General features: G+C 56.7%; 1 protein-coding gene across 1 annotated transcript in view; it reads left to right on the top strand.

The window, feature by feature from the left end:
• The window catches only part of KAZN (kazrin, periplakin interacting protein), a 389,882-nt gene extending 382,773 nt beyond the window's left edge, over positions 1-7,109 (top strand). The window contains exons 11-15 of the mRNA XM_054579709.1: positions 1,580-1,811; positions 2,157-2,258; positions 2,807-2,973; positions 5,375-5,489; positions 6,838-7,109. Coding sequence (XP_054435684.1) covers positions 1,580-1,811; positions 2,157-2,258; positions 2,807-2,973; positions 5,375-5,489; positions 6,838-7,002 — 781 coding nt within the window. The 3' untranslated portion in view covers positions 7,003-7,109. The remainder of the gene's footprint in view (positions 1-1,579; positions 1,812-2,156; positions 2,259-2,806; positions 2,974-5,374; positions 5,490-6,837) is intronic.
• The last annotated feature ends 6,488 nt before the right edge of the window (positions 7,110-13,597 follow it).

The following is a 13,597-nucleotide window of genomic DNA, read 5'->3' as shown; positions in this document are numbered from 1 at the left end:
GGAAGAGCTGGGCGAGGGGACAGGGCATTTCATTTGGAGCCCATTAAATGTGAGGTGCCTGAGACAGCCAGGAGAGGTCAAGAGGGCAGTTAGTTAGAATCTGTGATGCAGAAGAGAGGAGGGATGTGAATTTAGGACTTCCCATTTACAGATATAATCCAGAGCTCTGGAAATGGATGCCCCCAGAGATGGAGAGCGTGAGGGGTGAGAAAGAAGGGAAGGGGCCACAAGGGATCCTGTGCTCATGGCAAGGCAGCATCTACTCCGGGCACACGCTCAGTAGCTGCTCAATACATATTCTTGGAATGAATGAAGGACAGAAGAACCAGGTAGGACCAGCAGCAAGAGGGTGGCATGATCTGCGTGATCTGCTTTTCCAGGAAGGGACCGGAGAGAGCACAGGTTAGCAGGCGAAGTCCAAGGGAGAGAAGATGGTACCTGGAGGGAGCAGTGGAGAGTACAAAGGAGGAAACCGAGGCAGGGGGAGTTTAAATCCAACCCAGATCTTGAGCTTGGGTGGATGGTAGAGTGGCCCCCAGAGATGGGTGAACAAGGATGAGCCTCTCACCCTTCTCCGTGTCCATGGGCCCTGGCTGGGAAAGAATAAGGGGGTGTTCCTTCTACCTGGGGGCAAGGGAAGGGTGCTGGTCCTGATTCCAGGCCTGGGAAGGAGGGCAGCATCGTTCTGTAAGACCACCGCTTTACTTTCTTACTTTCACCTTATGATTGCTTCATGGTCCCCTGTGGCTCCCAGGTAGACAACGCTGCTCCCTTTCCTGGTAGCACCTCTGGTCATTTCTCCAAGTCCCTGCAGTGGGAGATGCTGTCCCTATTCCTTCTGCTAGGCTGCCACTGTGTGGTGAGCAAAGGGATGAAAGCCAACTGGACTATCCTCACCAGGGGCATCCACCCTTGTATGCGTTTAAGAAGTGTTTGTGGTGTACCTACTGTGTGCGTGGCATTGGGATAAGTTCTGCGTGGGATACAAAGAGATCTGAAGTATGGCAGTGAAGAGAGAGGACTTAGAAGATAAAAAATGTAGATTTTAATTCTGATTCCAAGACGTGCCTCTGTGACTCTGGCCAAAGTCCAAGGACACATGGGCCAGGCCAAGGCTCTGTGGGCCTCGGGGGTTCTGTAGAGGCCCTGGGGCTGCTTCCTGCTGCATGTGTCCCTGCTGCTCTTTCACGGTCCCTTGTCACTGCCAGTGTGTCCGAATGTGGTCTTTTCTCTTTTCCTACCCATCCCTGCCTACCTATTGATTCCTTTTTGTTCTTTGGGGCTCTCTCTCTCTCTCTCTCTCCCCCTCCCCCCATATTCCCTCCCTCTCCCCCTTCCCCTCTCTTCCCTTCATTCCCCTCTCACACCACCTGCTCTTTCTCTTTCTTCCTCTCTCTCTCTCCATTCCATGCCTATTCCTGTCTACCTCTGATTTTCTTGGTTCTCTGCCTCCCCCCACCCCATTGCTTTCCCCTTCTCAATTCATCCCTCCTTATCTCTGCACCATTTCTGCCTGTCCCTCTACTTCCTCTACCTTTCCCCACCCATCCATCTCTCTGGCTATGTCTCTCTTCTCCAGCCTGTCCAAAGCCGCTGACCTGGACCATCACTGGGTGGCCAAGGCCTGGCTGAATGACATCGGCCTGTCCCAGTACTCCCAGGCCTTCCAAAACCACCTGGTCGACGGGCGGATGCTGAACTCCCTGATGAAGCGGGACCTGGAGAAGCACCTGAATGTGTCCAAGAAGTTCCACCAGGTCAGCATCCTGCTGGGGATCGAGCTGCTGTACCAAGTGAACTTCAGCAGAGAGGTGAGAACCAGGGTGTGGGGTGCAAGCTCCTTCCACAGCCTTGCTTTCCGCTCTGGCATTCACTGTTTGTCCATCCAACCATCTTCCCACCTGTCCATCTATCCATCCATTCAGGCTTGCATTCGTTTCTTCCTTTCTCCATCTCGCCTTCCAACAAGTGCTTATAGCGCGGGGCAGGCCCTGTGCTTGATTCAAAGGAAATAGGAAACCGCATCCCTAAGAACTCACTACTTATCCCCATACAGGCAGACCGAGGTCCCTGTGAGCTCTGGGGACCCTCTCTCCCCGTGTGACCTCAGCGTGCTCCATTGTCCCCCCAGACTACCCTGTCTCCCTCCCCACCAGGCCCTCCAGGAGCGCCGGGCCCGCTGCGAGACGCAGAACATAGACCCCGTGGTCTGGACCAACCAGCGGGTGCTCAAGTGGGTGCGAGATATCGATCTGAAGGTGAGGGGTGACAGCGGGTGTGGGGGTGACTCCCAGGCAGGAGCCAGTCCCATGCACGTTTGCGTGCAAATCAATACCCATGTTTGTGTGAGCTGGGGCACCGTTACCCCCGGCTGGCAAGAATAACCTGCTTCCTGTCACTCAAGAAGAGGGAACCACTCCTGCCTCCCCCACAATAGGACGCCCAATACTGATGCTTGCCTCACAGTAGGGGTGGGGGATGCTGGGCCTTCCTCATTCTCCCGAGCAAGTGTGAGGTTGAATCAGGTCCATCTTCCCACTCAAGTACTTACGGGCTGCCCACCAAGGTCTGGCGACAAGATAGCCTTGGTCCCCACCCTTGTGGCCCTCAAACAGTGAGGCTGGGGTTCCCCCTCAGTGTTAAATGACTGGTCCCCAAGGGTCAAGCCCTTGCTGTTGGGGGCATATCCCCACTTGGAGCTGGAGCGCCCTCAGGCCGGCAGAGCTGCCCCCTCAGGTTCACAGGGCCCCTCTCTCCACCAGCCGGGGGGCCCCCTCAGGCTAACCAACCTGTGCCCTGCCCTCAGGAGTACGCAGACAACCTGACCAACAGCGGGGTCCACGGCGCTGTGCTGGTGCTGGAGCCCACGTTCAATGCCGAGGCCATGGCCACCGCCCTGGGCATCCCCAGCGGGAAGCACATTCTCCGCAGACACCTGGCGGAGGAGATGAGCGCCATCTTCCCCCCGGCCAGGTGCGTGTGGGCTGCTGGCTGCCGCGCCCGGGCTCCGGAGGAGGGCGGCCCAGGCTCCCCTTCCCAGCCCCTGGCTTACTGGGTCCCACGTGTCCCTCGCCGCACGGTGGTTGGTTTCCTCTGACAGATCAGTAAACTGAGGCTCAGAGAAGTGAAGTGCTTTGGCCCAAACGTCATGGACTAGAAAGAGGTAGAGGAACATTTTGGGCTGGAGTCAAGTGTGTATGCAAAGGCCACATGAGTGTGAGTTTGAACTGGGGACAATTGGCACTGGTCTAAAAGGTCAAGGTGGCCACTCCAGGCAGGGGTAATTGTGGGAGCAAAGGTCTGGCGAAAGGGATGGGCATACGAATGGTGTTCTGTAGTCCAGGCGAATAGACCGTGTCAGCCCACCTACCATACCCTCCTCATCCGAAAAGCGACCAGAGGACAAACACCTGGACAGATAAACGCGGCTCCTCCCAGTGGACTGTCCCCTCCAGATGACTGCAGTTAGGGTCAGATGACTAGGGTTTACTGAGCGCTTGCTATGTGCTTGAATAGAGATCGGGACTGTCCCAGGATGCTATCCCAGACTGGTCCCAGGCTGGAGGGACCGTGACATGCTTATTTCGCACATTATTACCTACAAAGAACGGTCCCATCCTTTAATTCATTTCACCCTCATCCCCCTGAAGGAAACGAAGTGAGAAGGGGCCATTGCCCCATTTTATGGATAAGAAAACTGAGGCTTCGGAGAGGTGCTACAGCTTGTTGAAGGCGGGACAGGAGTCAATGGCATGGTGGCACCTCCCAGCCCTGGCCCCAGTGATCTCCTGTCATGCGGACGCTCCGGGGCGCTGGGGCGGGGGAGAGTGCTGATGGGTTCCTGGCTCCGTTCCCAAGGACACGTGACCCCTGAGGCCCTGTAACAAAAATTCACAGAGGCCGCTTGTCTGCAGCGTGCCTGGCACATAGATGCCCCACAATAACCAATAGTTCACATCCTCTGACCTCACGCGAAGTCTGTCGGTGGAGCAGTCTCATCTGGAGCTGGCTCCACGGGGCTCCCTTTGGGCCAGTTTGCCCCAGGTCCTCCTTAGAACTTCAGGGGAGAAAGGCAACTCCACTGTGAGCTCAGAGACTTCACTCGCAGGTGCACAGGACAGGCGGCCTGGCCCCGCCGCCACCCCTTGGTGGGCAGGCTTCCTCAGCCTGGATCCCAGGAACCCACAATGGGCACAGGAAACGGTCTTCTTCACTCCCCAGGTCACCCAAGCAGGGCCAGAAGGGGCCCGTTGAGATTTTCAGGAACCCACGAGGAAGTGGTGATTTATAACCCTCTGCCGGGAGGCCCGCACGGGTCCAGCGCGGTGCCTGGAGTCCTGTGTGACTGAGGGGCGGGGCAGGCCTCGGGGCTGGCTGCTGGCTCTTCCACCGCCACCTGTGTGATTCTATGGTAGCAGGAGGCTTGCCGTCAGGTCCCTCAACCTGAAATGGGCATAACCATTTCTCCCTGTCAGGGCTTCTGAGGGGGTTCAAGGCCCTGGCAACAGGCCCAGCACCCAGCAGATGGCCAATGAATACCCTCCTTCCAACCTGCTGGAAAAATCTCATTTGATCGGGTGAGACTCAGCCCTCAGGCCAGCCCGCCTCGCGGAAGACCTTCCTTCCTGCACCACGATGCCTTTCTAGGGTCTCGGATGACTCAGGAAACCCACTGGGGTGCCCTGTTCTCCAGAACCTTCCCTCATCTGCACTTACCCATCTACTGTCCCATTCCCTCGAGGTCTGACGAAGTGCCTAGAAATATTCCACAAGCCATACAAAGCCTCCAAAAACCTTCATCCGGTGCTTCGTTTATTCCCCGAAGCATTTGTGTTTTCATGGGTTTTCATCCAAAGGAGCAACAAGGCGGGGCTTCAGCTGCTCTGGGAAAAACACAGGGAGAGCTTGCGGCACGGTGGCGGCCGGGCCGTCCTCGTCCTCCCGTCCACACTGCAAAGGCGGCCGCTATCTGTTCTGGGTACAGAGCTTGTTAAAACTGGAGGCGTGTACGGGCTCCCATGTACAGATGAGGAACCAGGTCCTGCAAGGTCGCCGGCTGGCCCACGGGCACAGCAAGGGGACTCAGACCAGGGCTGTGCTCTTTATGGACTGTTTTGGTCTCAGTGAGATATAATCAAAGCACTAGTTAATGGTGTGCGAGCCACTTCTCGGCCCCTTGCGTGTATCATCTCATTCAATCCCCACAACGACCTTATGAGAGAAGCGCCATTATTACCCGCCTTGCCGCACACACAGCCCCAGGGCACTGCCGCCGGAGGGGGCGCCGAGCCAGGCTGCTGACGTGTGAGTGTGCATGTCTTGCGAGGCTGTGGCTGAGTGACCCCCCACTCACTGGAAACGGGTCTTCCCCCAGCTCCACGGGCATCCGGGAGGCCGAGCGCTTCGGCACGCCCCCCGGGAGGGCCTCCAGCGTCACCCGGGCGGGGAGGGAGGAGAACAGCAGCAGCATCAAGTACAAGGCTGGCCGGGTAAGTCACCCTATGCATTCCCCTGGGAGTCCTGCAGCCTGCGGAGGGCTTTTGGTCATCTGGGTCCGCTCTGCCCTTCCCCAGCTCCTGCGCTGTTCTGTGGAGGAGGGGACTGCCGGGCCAGGTCACAGGTGCTGCTCAGAGAACTCACCTTCAAGGGACGCGTGCGAGGCCGAAGCCCCACGAGGTTTAGAGTAGCCGCTCAAGGGGCAGGTCTGCAGCAGCTTCACCTGGGCGGGTGCTCATTGTGCAGGTTCTGGGACCCACCTGGACTCTGGGAGCAGAGGGTGAGGGGGACCCTGCATGCAAGCTGCCCAGGGCGCTCCTAAGCTCCCCAAGCTCTGAGAACCACTGACTTAGATGGACTCCAGGGACCCGACCAAGAACAGCAGAGGAGCAGAGGGCTGATGGGAGAAAACGTGCCCAGTTTGGGCCAATCACACGGACTCAGGCCGACCCAGGGCCCGAGATGGAAGTGTGTAGACAGAGATGGCGGGAGTGGACAACCCCAAATTCTTCCACTGGTTCAGCGGACATTTGGGGGTTCCTGACAAGGTTCCCGGCGCCACCCTGAGCCTGGGGTGTAAGCATGAGCAAATGACCACCTTCCTCTTAAGGCGCTTTCAGTCCAGAATGAGCACCGCCATTAAGGGCGATACCCTTAAAAGGGTGAAAAATTGGTCTAAGGGAGGCAGGAAAAAGAAACCTTAATCTTTTTACATAACTAGCAGAGGTACACGTACAGTCCATAAACGGAAGCACAGCATGTCCGGTATAATTTCATGGCAGGAGTGTGATGAGGGAAAAAATAGCTAAGATGTTCATTGTGGAGCGGGAATAATGAGAAAAAGATAGGGATTACTGTTTCCGTTTTGTAGCTGAGAAAACTGAGGCCCTGAGAGGGCAAGTGACTTGTCCCAGGTCGCACGGCAGGGACCCGGCAGAGCGGGAATCTGAACCCTGGTGTGTGAGTCTCCAAAGCCCGCCCCCTTCCTGCCGCACTGGGCAGTGCTAGTGCGTTTCCCGACCGACCCTGCCCAGGCAGCTCTGCTCCGTCACACCTGTTCTCAAGCGCCCTCCCACACGGGGGGATAGTCAGAAAGACTGTATCTGTCCTCACCCTTGGGAACCAGCGGTTCCTTCCAGGTGGGGACACACAGCTCTCTCCTAATGTTAACGTGCAGTGGGGTGTTATTACCAACGGGAAGAGCACTGAGAGGTTAGATGAGTTACTCAAGGTCACACGGCAGGTAGGATTGGAGCCGCACCCCCTCCCCCATTTCCCAGACCTGAAAAGTCCATTCTTTCTCCCCTCCCCCATCCTTTGGTCTCATTCCTGTCTTCTCAGCTGCCCCTGGGGAAGATCGGAAGGGGCTTCAGCAGCAAAGAGCCCGATTTCCACGATGACTATGGCTCTCTTCAGAACGAGGACTGCGGCGACGATGACCTCCAGGGCGGGCCAGAGCAGGGCCGCCTGGAAGGCTACAATGGCCTGGAGGTCACCAACGTGTAGGGGACTGATGCTCCGCCGCACCCAACATGGGTTCTCTCCTGGAGGAAGGGTAGCCACATAGTCACGTGCCACTGTACATAGTGACCTCGGGCTGAGCACACTCCTCTCTGGCCCCGGAAAAATCCCAACACGCCGCTGCAGCTTCAGATGGGAGCACAAGGAACAAGGACATCCCTGCTGCGGACTTTCTGCTCCACGGGAGGGCGGGACGATGCTGGCCGCGAGGACCTGCCGCAGTGCCCAGCCCCTCCATGATCTAGGCACCCCTCAGGGTGAATGACCAGCGGCTGTTCTCCTGGAGCCGTGAGCCGAGTTGCCAAGGTGGAAGGAGGCCTGTGATGCTCCCAGACACCCTCCCAGGAGGCACGGGTGGGACTCCAGCCAGATGTGCAGAGCCCAGGAGTAACCGTGGTTGGAGCAGGCAAAGCTTGCAGTTGACCAGTCCACACGCGGCCCTTCCAAGCAGCAAGGTGGCAGGAAGTGCTTCCTCTTGCTGACATGTCATGCAGAGGGAGTCTCTGTGCCAGCATCCTTGCTCCTGTGACTGAGAACCTGGGCTCACTTTTGGGTCACTGTATCTCTCTTGGCAAAATGAGGAAGTTCATTTCCTCTACCCTACAAGCCCCATGTCATGTGGGCTGGACATGTTGAAGAGCTGTTTGCCCTGTCCTCCCCCAGGTAGCTCCACGCGCCAGGGGTATGAGGATGGTCCTTGCAGGGCAGAGCTTAGCAGCGACATTCCCAGGAAATGCAGACAGGCTGTCATCGGGGTGAAGGGTATGGTGACAACGGCAGGATCAGGATGACTGAGTCAGGTCCATGACAACTGTACCAAATGTGGCAATGGATCCGGGACTGGGGGCAGGGAAATGCTCATTGTTAACCCAGCGAACCGTTGCTGGGATGTCGGTCCTGAAACACAGGTGTGCTCACCCAGTGTCCTAATAGAGATGAATCTCGCAGAGCAAAGTCGTTAAGGTGGAGGAGAGAACCCCAGCCCTGTGCTGACTCTGCCACTGTTTTGCTGGCCGGCTTCTTCCCAGTGGCCCGCCTCTCTGTGCCTCAACCTCTTCATCTACTATACTTCTGGTTCCCTCCCAGGGATGCTCCGAGGATTAACCCTTGCTAATGTCTGTAACACACTTTGTAACCAACCTCTCAGGAGACAGGTGGGAAGGTGGGGGCGGGGGGGCTGTCTAATTTCTCATTTACAACACAGCTGACATGGAACTGCTTCTCCCTAACTCCATTATGTTTGAAGCCATGTGCAAAAGGAGGACAAGGAATGTTTAATGTTTCAATTCTCTAGAGCCCCCCACAGGGCTTAACCAAACAACAGAGAGAGAAATCCCACGCGCACAGCCCTTGGAAACCAGTTGGGTTTGAGTGTTCAGGCTTGATTGAGTTCCTGGACCTCAACGCTGAGCGATGATGCGGGGAGGACACGTGCATTGGGGTTCTACTTGCCCTTCAGTTACGGAAGCGACTCATTCATTGGAACCATGATGCTCCACTTCTACTGAAGCCACAAGCTGGGAGAGTCAAGGAGCGGTTGGAGTTTCCAACACTCGCAGCGGCGTCAGCCTCTGAGGGCCCTTCAACCCAGGGCCTGCTTCCCAGAGGACCACCCCCCACCCCAGCGCCGAGACCACAGGGGGCTCTCCCACCTTAACCCAAGCACAGCCTTTCTTAGCCCGGGAACCAAATGCGTAGGGAGCGGACAGGTAGACCCCCCCTTTCGTGGGAATGTTTGGCCTCCTAGGGACACATTTCTGATTCCAGGGACTGAGCGGGGAAGCTCTGGTACCTGCCTTGGCTTTGCAGAAGTTCCAAACCCCAGGATCTTCATGACGCTCAGCCACACATGGGGCCATGAAGCCACAGAGCCCACAACCCGGGGAGGAACGCGAAACCTCCAGCTCAGCTGGTGCCCCAGGTCATTCCTGAGCCAGCATCCAGCCCCCCCAGGACCTGCCTCTTGGGGGCAGCAAACCAGGAGGGCAGCTATTCCCGCAGGGAGTGACCGAAGGCAGACCTGGTTATCTGAAACTAACATTCATCCGACTTGTCAGAAATGGAGCTCGCATAGTTCTCTGACTCCATCCCTTTGGGGACAGAGGAGCAAGCAGGCGATTGGGGGTTGCTGACAGGGACGGCATTAGGCTGGATAGCCTGGGGCAACACGGGCAATCTGAAGTGCACCTTTTGGTCTGAAGGATGCACATTCCCTCCTATGCGATGCTCGAGGCCCACGTCCTGGGCATCCTGGTGAGCGCTGGGGGCTGGTTTGTCAACACGGGAGCAGGTTGGTTGATGAATAAACAAACTTCACACAGAGTCCCATCAGAGGGGCTTTGTCTGCTGGAAAAATCCTAAATGTCAACTCTGCCTCGAGAGTAGGCAAGGAGAGCAGGGGTACAGGAAGACTAGGCAGGGAGACCTGGTGGCTGATCGACAAAGGCTGGCGGGGCGGCACCCACAGAGCGCGGACCTGCCACGCCCAGTCCAAACAGCCTGAGTCGTGGTCTTGGTCCTTAAGGGGTGATGCGGCATCTGGTCCCAGGAACAATACAATGTGCTTCTCTGAAACGTGTCGTGGTCCGCGCCAGCCGGTGCTGGCCCCTTGAGAAGGGGTTCCAGGGGCCAGAGGCCAGGGAGAACCAGGGTAGGTGGAGCCCTCAGAAGGCACCTGTTTGGCAGGCTCAGCTCTCTGATGCCGGACACCTCTGAAAGACCCCTTTGTCCTTGGCTGAGCAGAGCCTTCCCCCCAGGAATCTGTCAGCCTCACAGTCACTGGACCCCAGGCTGCAGGGGGCAGGGAGAGGGCGCAGGACAACCTGAGAGATGAGGTCGAGGGGGTGGGGCCTCGGGATAATGACCCCGAATCTAGAGGTCATTGGACAGGGCCAAGTCAGCAGCATGGGATGACTGGGGCCAGCTGGGATGTTAGGCTCGCTGCACAGGTGCTCAGGCCCCTCTGTCCAAGGCCAGCTCACCCTGCCCATCAACACCTGTATGTTCGAGGCACTATCACCTCTGTGCTGCTCTCTGAGGCTCCAACAGGCTCCTGGCAGTTCAGTGGCAAGGAATAAACCCCTGAGGGAAAAAACACCCTGTGGAGAAAAACACCCTGTGGGAAGCAGCACCCTCTGAATCTAATGCTGTTGCCAATGGTTGGCTGGTGAGGAGGACTTCCCAGGCCCTCCCACACAAGGGGGTTGGTGGCTGCCGAGGAGGCGAGTGGTCCACAAACAAGGCTGGTGTTCCTGGCCTCTGGTTGCCTGTCATGGCCCCAAATGTCTTCCCAAGAGTGAATTTTAACACTGTAACAATAAATACTACTGCGCAGTGCTCTATTGATGAAGTGGCCTTTCTCTTTGTGTGTTCTCATTTAATTTTCCCAGCAGCCTCTTTGAGAAGGAGATTATTAGTCCATTTCATAGATGAAGAAACAGGTTGGAATGGCTGAGGGGCCTGCCCAGCTCTGTAAAGCCAAGAAATCACCAGGAAGAGGCTCGAACACAGTCATCTGCCCCCAGAGTTCAGGCTGGTCCCTGCGCACCTCCCCCACAATATTGGTGATCCCACCCTCCCCCTACCGTCCAGCCTAGGACGTACCTTACCAAGTGGCGTTACTCCAAAATGGAGCCCAGGTGTGCCCTCTCCTGCTGGAAAACTTCCAACTGAAAAAAAGAAAAAAAGATTTAGGACAGGACAAGTGGGATATCTGTAGTAGCCAGTGACAAGTGACAGAAACCCAACTCAGAAGATGGAAGGGCTCACTGGCTTCCGTAAAGCACAGTCCAGGGCCACAACCCGGCTGGACAAGGCCGGATTCAGCATGAAATGCCATTGCAGGATCTTCCTGGCTTTGCTTTCCTCTCCATCAAATTCATTCCCAGACAGGTGGTCCCTGTCTGTCGGCAAAATGACCAACAGGCACACAACCTCCCAGCTTAGCAACCCTGCACAGGACAGGGCCTCTGGCCAGCAGTTCTAGCAAAGACTTAGGGTGGAACCTCATTGGCTTGGACCAGGTGGGGTTAGCACCGAGCTGTAAGTCCTGAACAGACAGTATTTGCATTGGTGAGAGAAGAGTGTCCCATGGCGCTTAGGGGACAGTGTGGGATCCTTTCATGGGGCCAGGGAGCTTTCCTCTTTCCTGACAGATGCTTCCCCTCCCTAGCAGGGGGCGCAGGGCAGCTGGACCCCAGGGACAGGAGCCCCCTGATACTCAGAGATGGAAAGAAACTTGAGTCCACGCACTCAGCAGCTCACGGACGCACCAGAAACAGAACTGAGAACTCAGGGACCTAATAGCAGCTAATACAGACTGGACGCTGCCCCGTCTCACGCAGCAGGGTTTCTCAACCTGGGCACTATTGACATTCGGGACAGATGTCGTCGGGGGACAGCGTGGTCCTGTGCATTGAGGGGTGTTTAGCAGCATCCCTGACCTCCACTCACCAGATGCCACATCACTCACTCCAGTCATGACAACTGCAAAGTCCTCCGGACATTGCCCGATGGCCTCTGGGAAGGAGAAGCATCCCAGGCCGAGAATCACAGCGGTGCATGTTTTTGCCCATTTCGCCCCCCAACAGCTCTTTCAGGGAGGTATTGTTTTTCTCCCCTGACAAGTGGGGACACTGAGGCACAGAGCGGGTACCTAGATTCTCAGCGTTCTGAGCTGGCGGGTGGGAGCGGGGGTCTCGCGTGGGCAGAGGGCTGGCCGCACCCAGCTGTTCCCAGCGAACAGTGCCTGAAGCAGGGTGTTCCAGGGCAGAAGGACTTCCTCCGCACGGCCGATGCGCGTCATTGCATCCGCCCCCCACCCCCGTCCACCTGGCAGAAAATTGCTCTGTGAATTACAAGTTTAAAGGGGAAAGGGAGCTCCACGAGCTCCCAACTTAAAGCAAGGTAATTGTCTAGGGACCGGAATGGCCTGGCTGACTGAGTGCTTCCAGCAGCTGATCCCACACCACGCCTCCATCAACTGCAATTTACTTTTTATAAATAAATAAATAAATAAATAGAAATCAAGCAGGAAGTTCCCGGCCCTTGCCCAAGGCCTCGCTGCAAATTCATGACCGAGCCTGAGGGCAGCTGAGGTGACAGCCACAGTGGTGGCCGGCGACCAGGTGGGGCCAGCTGTCCTGGCTCTGCCCCGGGCACGGCCTTCCCCTGTCTGGGCCTCAGACCTCTGCTCAGGGAGCTGTCCCTGCTTCTTGGGGAACTGCTGTGCCCCACTTCCTGTCCTTCTTGGAGGCGGGGGTCTGATGATCACACTGCCCCTATGGCCTCCCCCCCTCACCCCACCCCCACCTTCAGGGAGGTCCCACGGTGCTGCCTGGACCAATCGCGGCCCTGCAGTCCCCCGCCCTGGGATGGTAGGCTCTGAGATCCAGGGAAAGAAATCTTGCCCTGGACCTGTCAAAACTGCAAGTGGAGGGTTAGCTCTCACTCCCTTTTGGATCTGGAGCCATAAGATGTGCCCCAGCGCGACAGGGCTGCCGGGTCCCTCCCACAGGAGGCGCCCCTCAGAAGGGGGCCAAACAGAAGGAAACAAGACAGCGGAAGGGCGCAGAGAGCATTGGCATGCACCCTGCGGTCCGGCTGTCCCTGGAGCTGGTCCACGCCCGCTTCCTGAGGTTTGGTTGGGTGACATCCTGACCCGTCCCCTTGCCTCCATTCCTTGCCTGTGTTATTTTGCTAGGGCTGCCATTACAAAGTGCTGAGGCGCTTAAACCACAGACATTTCATTTCTCACAGCTCGGGAGGGTAGGAGTCCACCGCCAAGGTGCCAGCAGGGGGCGTTTCTGAGGTCTCTCTCTCCTTGGCTTGTAGATGGCCATCTTCTCCCTGTGTCCCCTCTGCTCTCTCCTCCATGTGTGTCTGTGTCCTAATCTCTTCTTAAAAAGACAGTAACATTGGATGTGGGCCACCTTGATAACCTCGTATTGACTAAAGTATCTCTTTGAAGTCCCTTTCTCCAAATACAGTCACATTTGAGGCGCTGGGGATTAGGACTTCAACATATGAATTTTGAAGGGACACAGTTCAGTCCACAGCTCTCCCACACACTCCTCCCACCACTGGGTGAAGTCAAATGGAACTGGGGTTCAGTTGCTTGACCCTAGAAGATTCCCAGTGAAGCTACCCACCATCCACCTGGGCTTGACCTCAGGTGACTCCTGTCCCTTCTCCTCACTCCCCTGTACCTCATACCTGTGCACACATGCACATACAACCACCCCCTGCATGTCAAGCATTCTATCTACATGACACAGAACAACATGAAAGGGTGAAATCATCATAAAGTATTTTTTTAACTGGCCCAACCTTCCTAGCTAAGGGGGCCCCTCCCTTGACCTGTGACATTACAAAGTCAGAGGCCAAGCTACATTTGTAAGGAAGAGGCCACCCTGTGTCTCCTTGCTGCCATGTCACCCCTTGGCCACCCTGGGGAATGTCACCCCTCATTCCTAATGTACTATCCGTGCCAGGTTCTTCTCCAGGATCACCCGGCTCTAGCTCATAACAGAGTTCAGTGCAGAGTGGAGGACATAGCCACAGCCTCCCGAGGACACCGCAC

Source organism: Pteronotus mesoamericanus, unplaced genomic scaffold, assembly GCF_021234165.1.
Source record: "Pteronotus mesoamericanus isolate MK-2021 breed Mesoamerican mustached bat unplaced genomic scaffold, CSHL_Meso_final contig_557, whole genome shotgun sequence".
NCBI classification, from domain to species: Eukaryota; Metazoa; Chordata; class Mammalia; order Chiroptera; family Mormoopidae; genus Pteronotus; species Pteronotus mesoamericanus.
The sequence above is the reverse complement of the archived record's forward strand: the minus strand, read 5'-3'. Positions and strand labels throughout refer to the sequence as shown.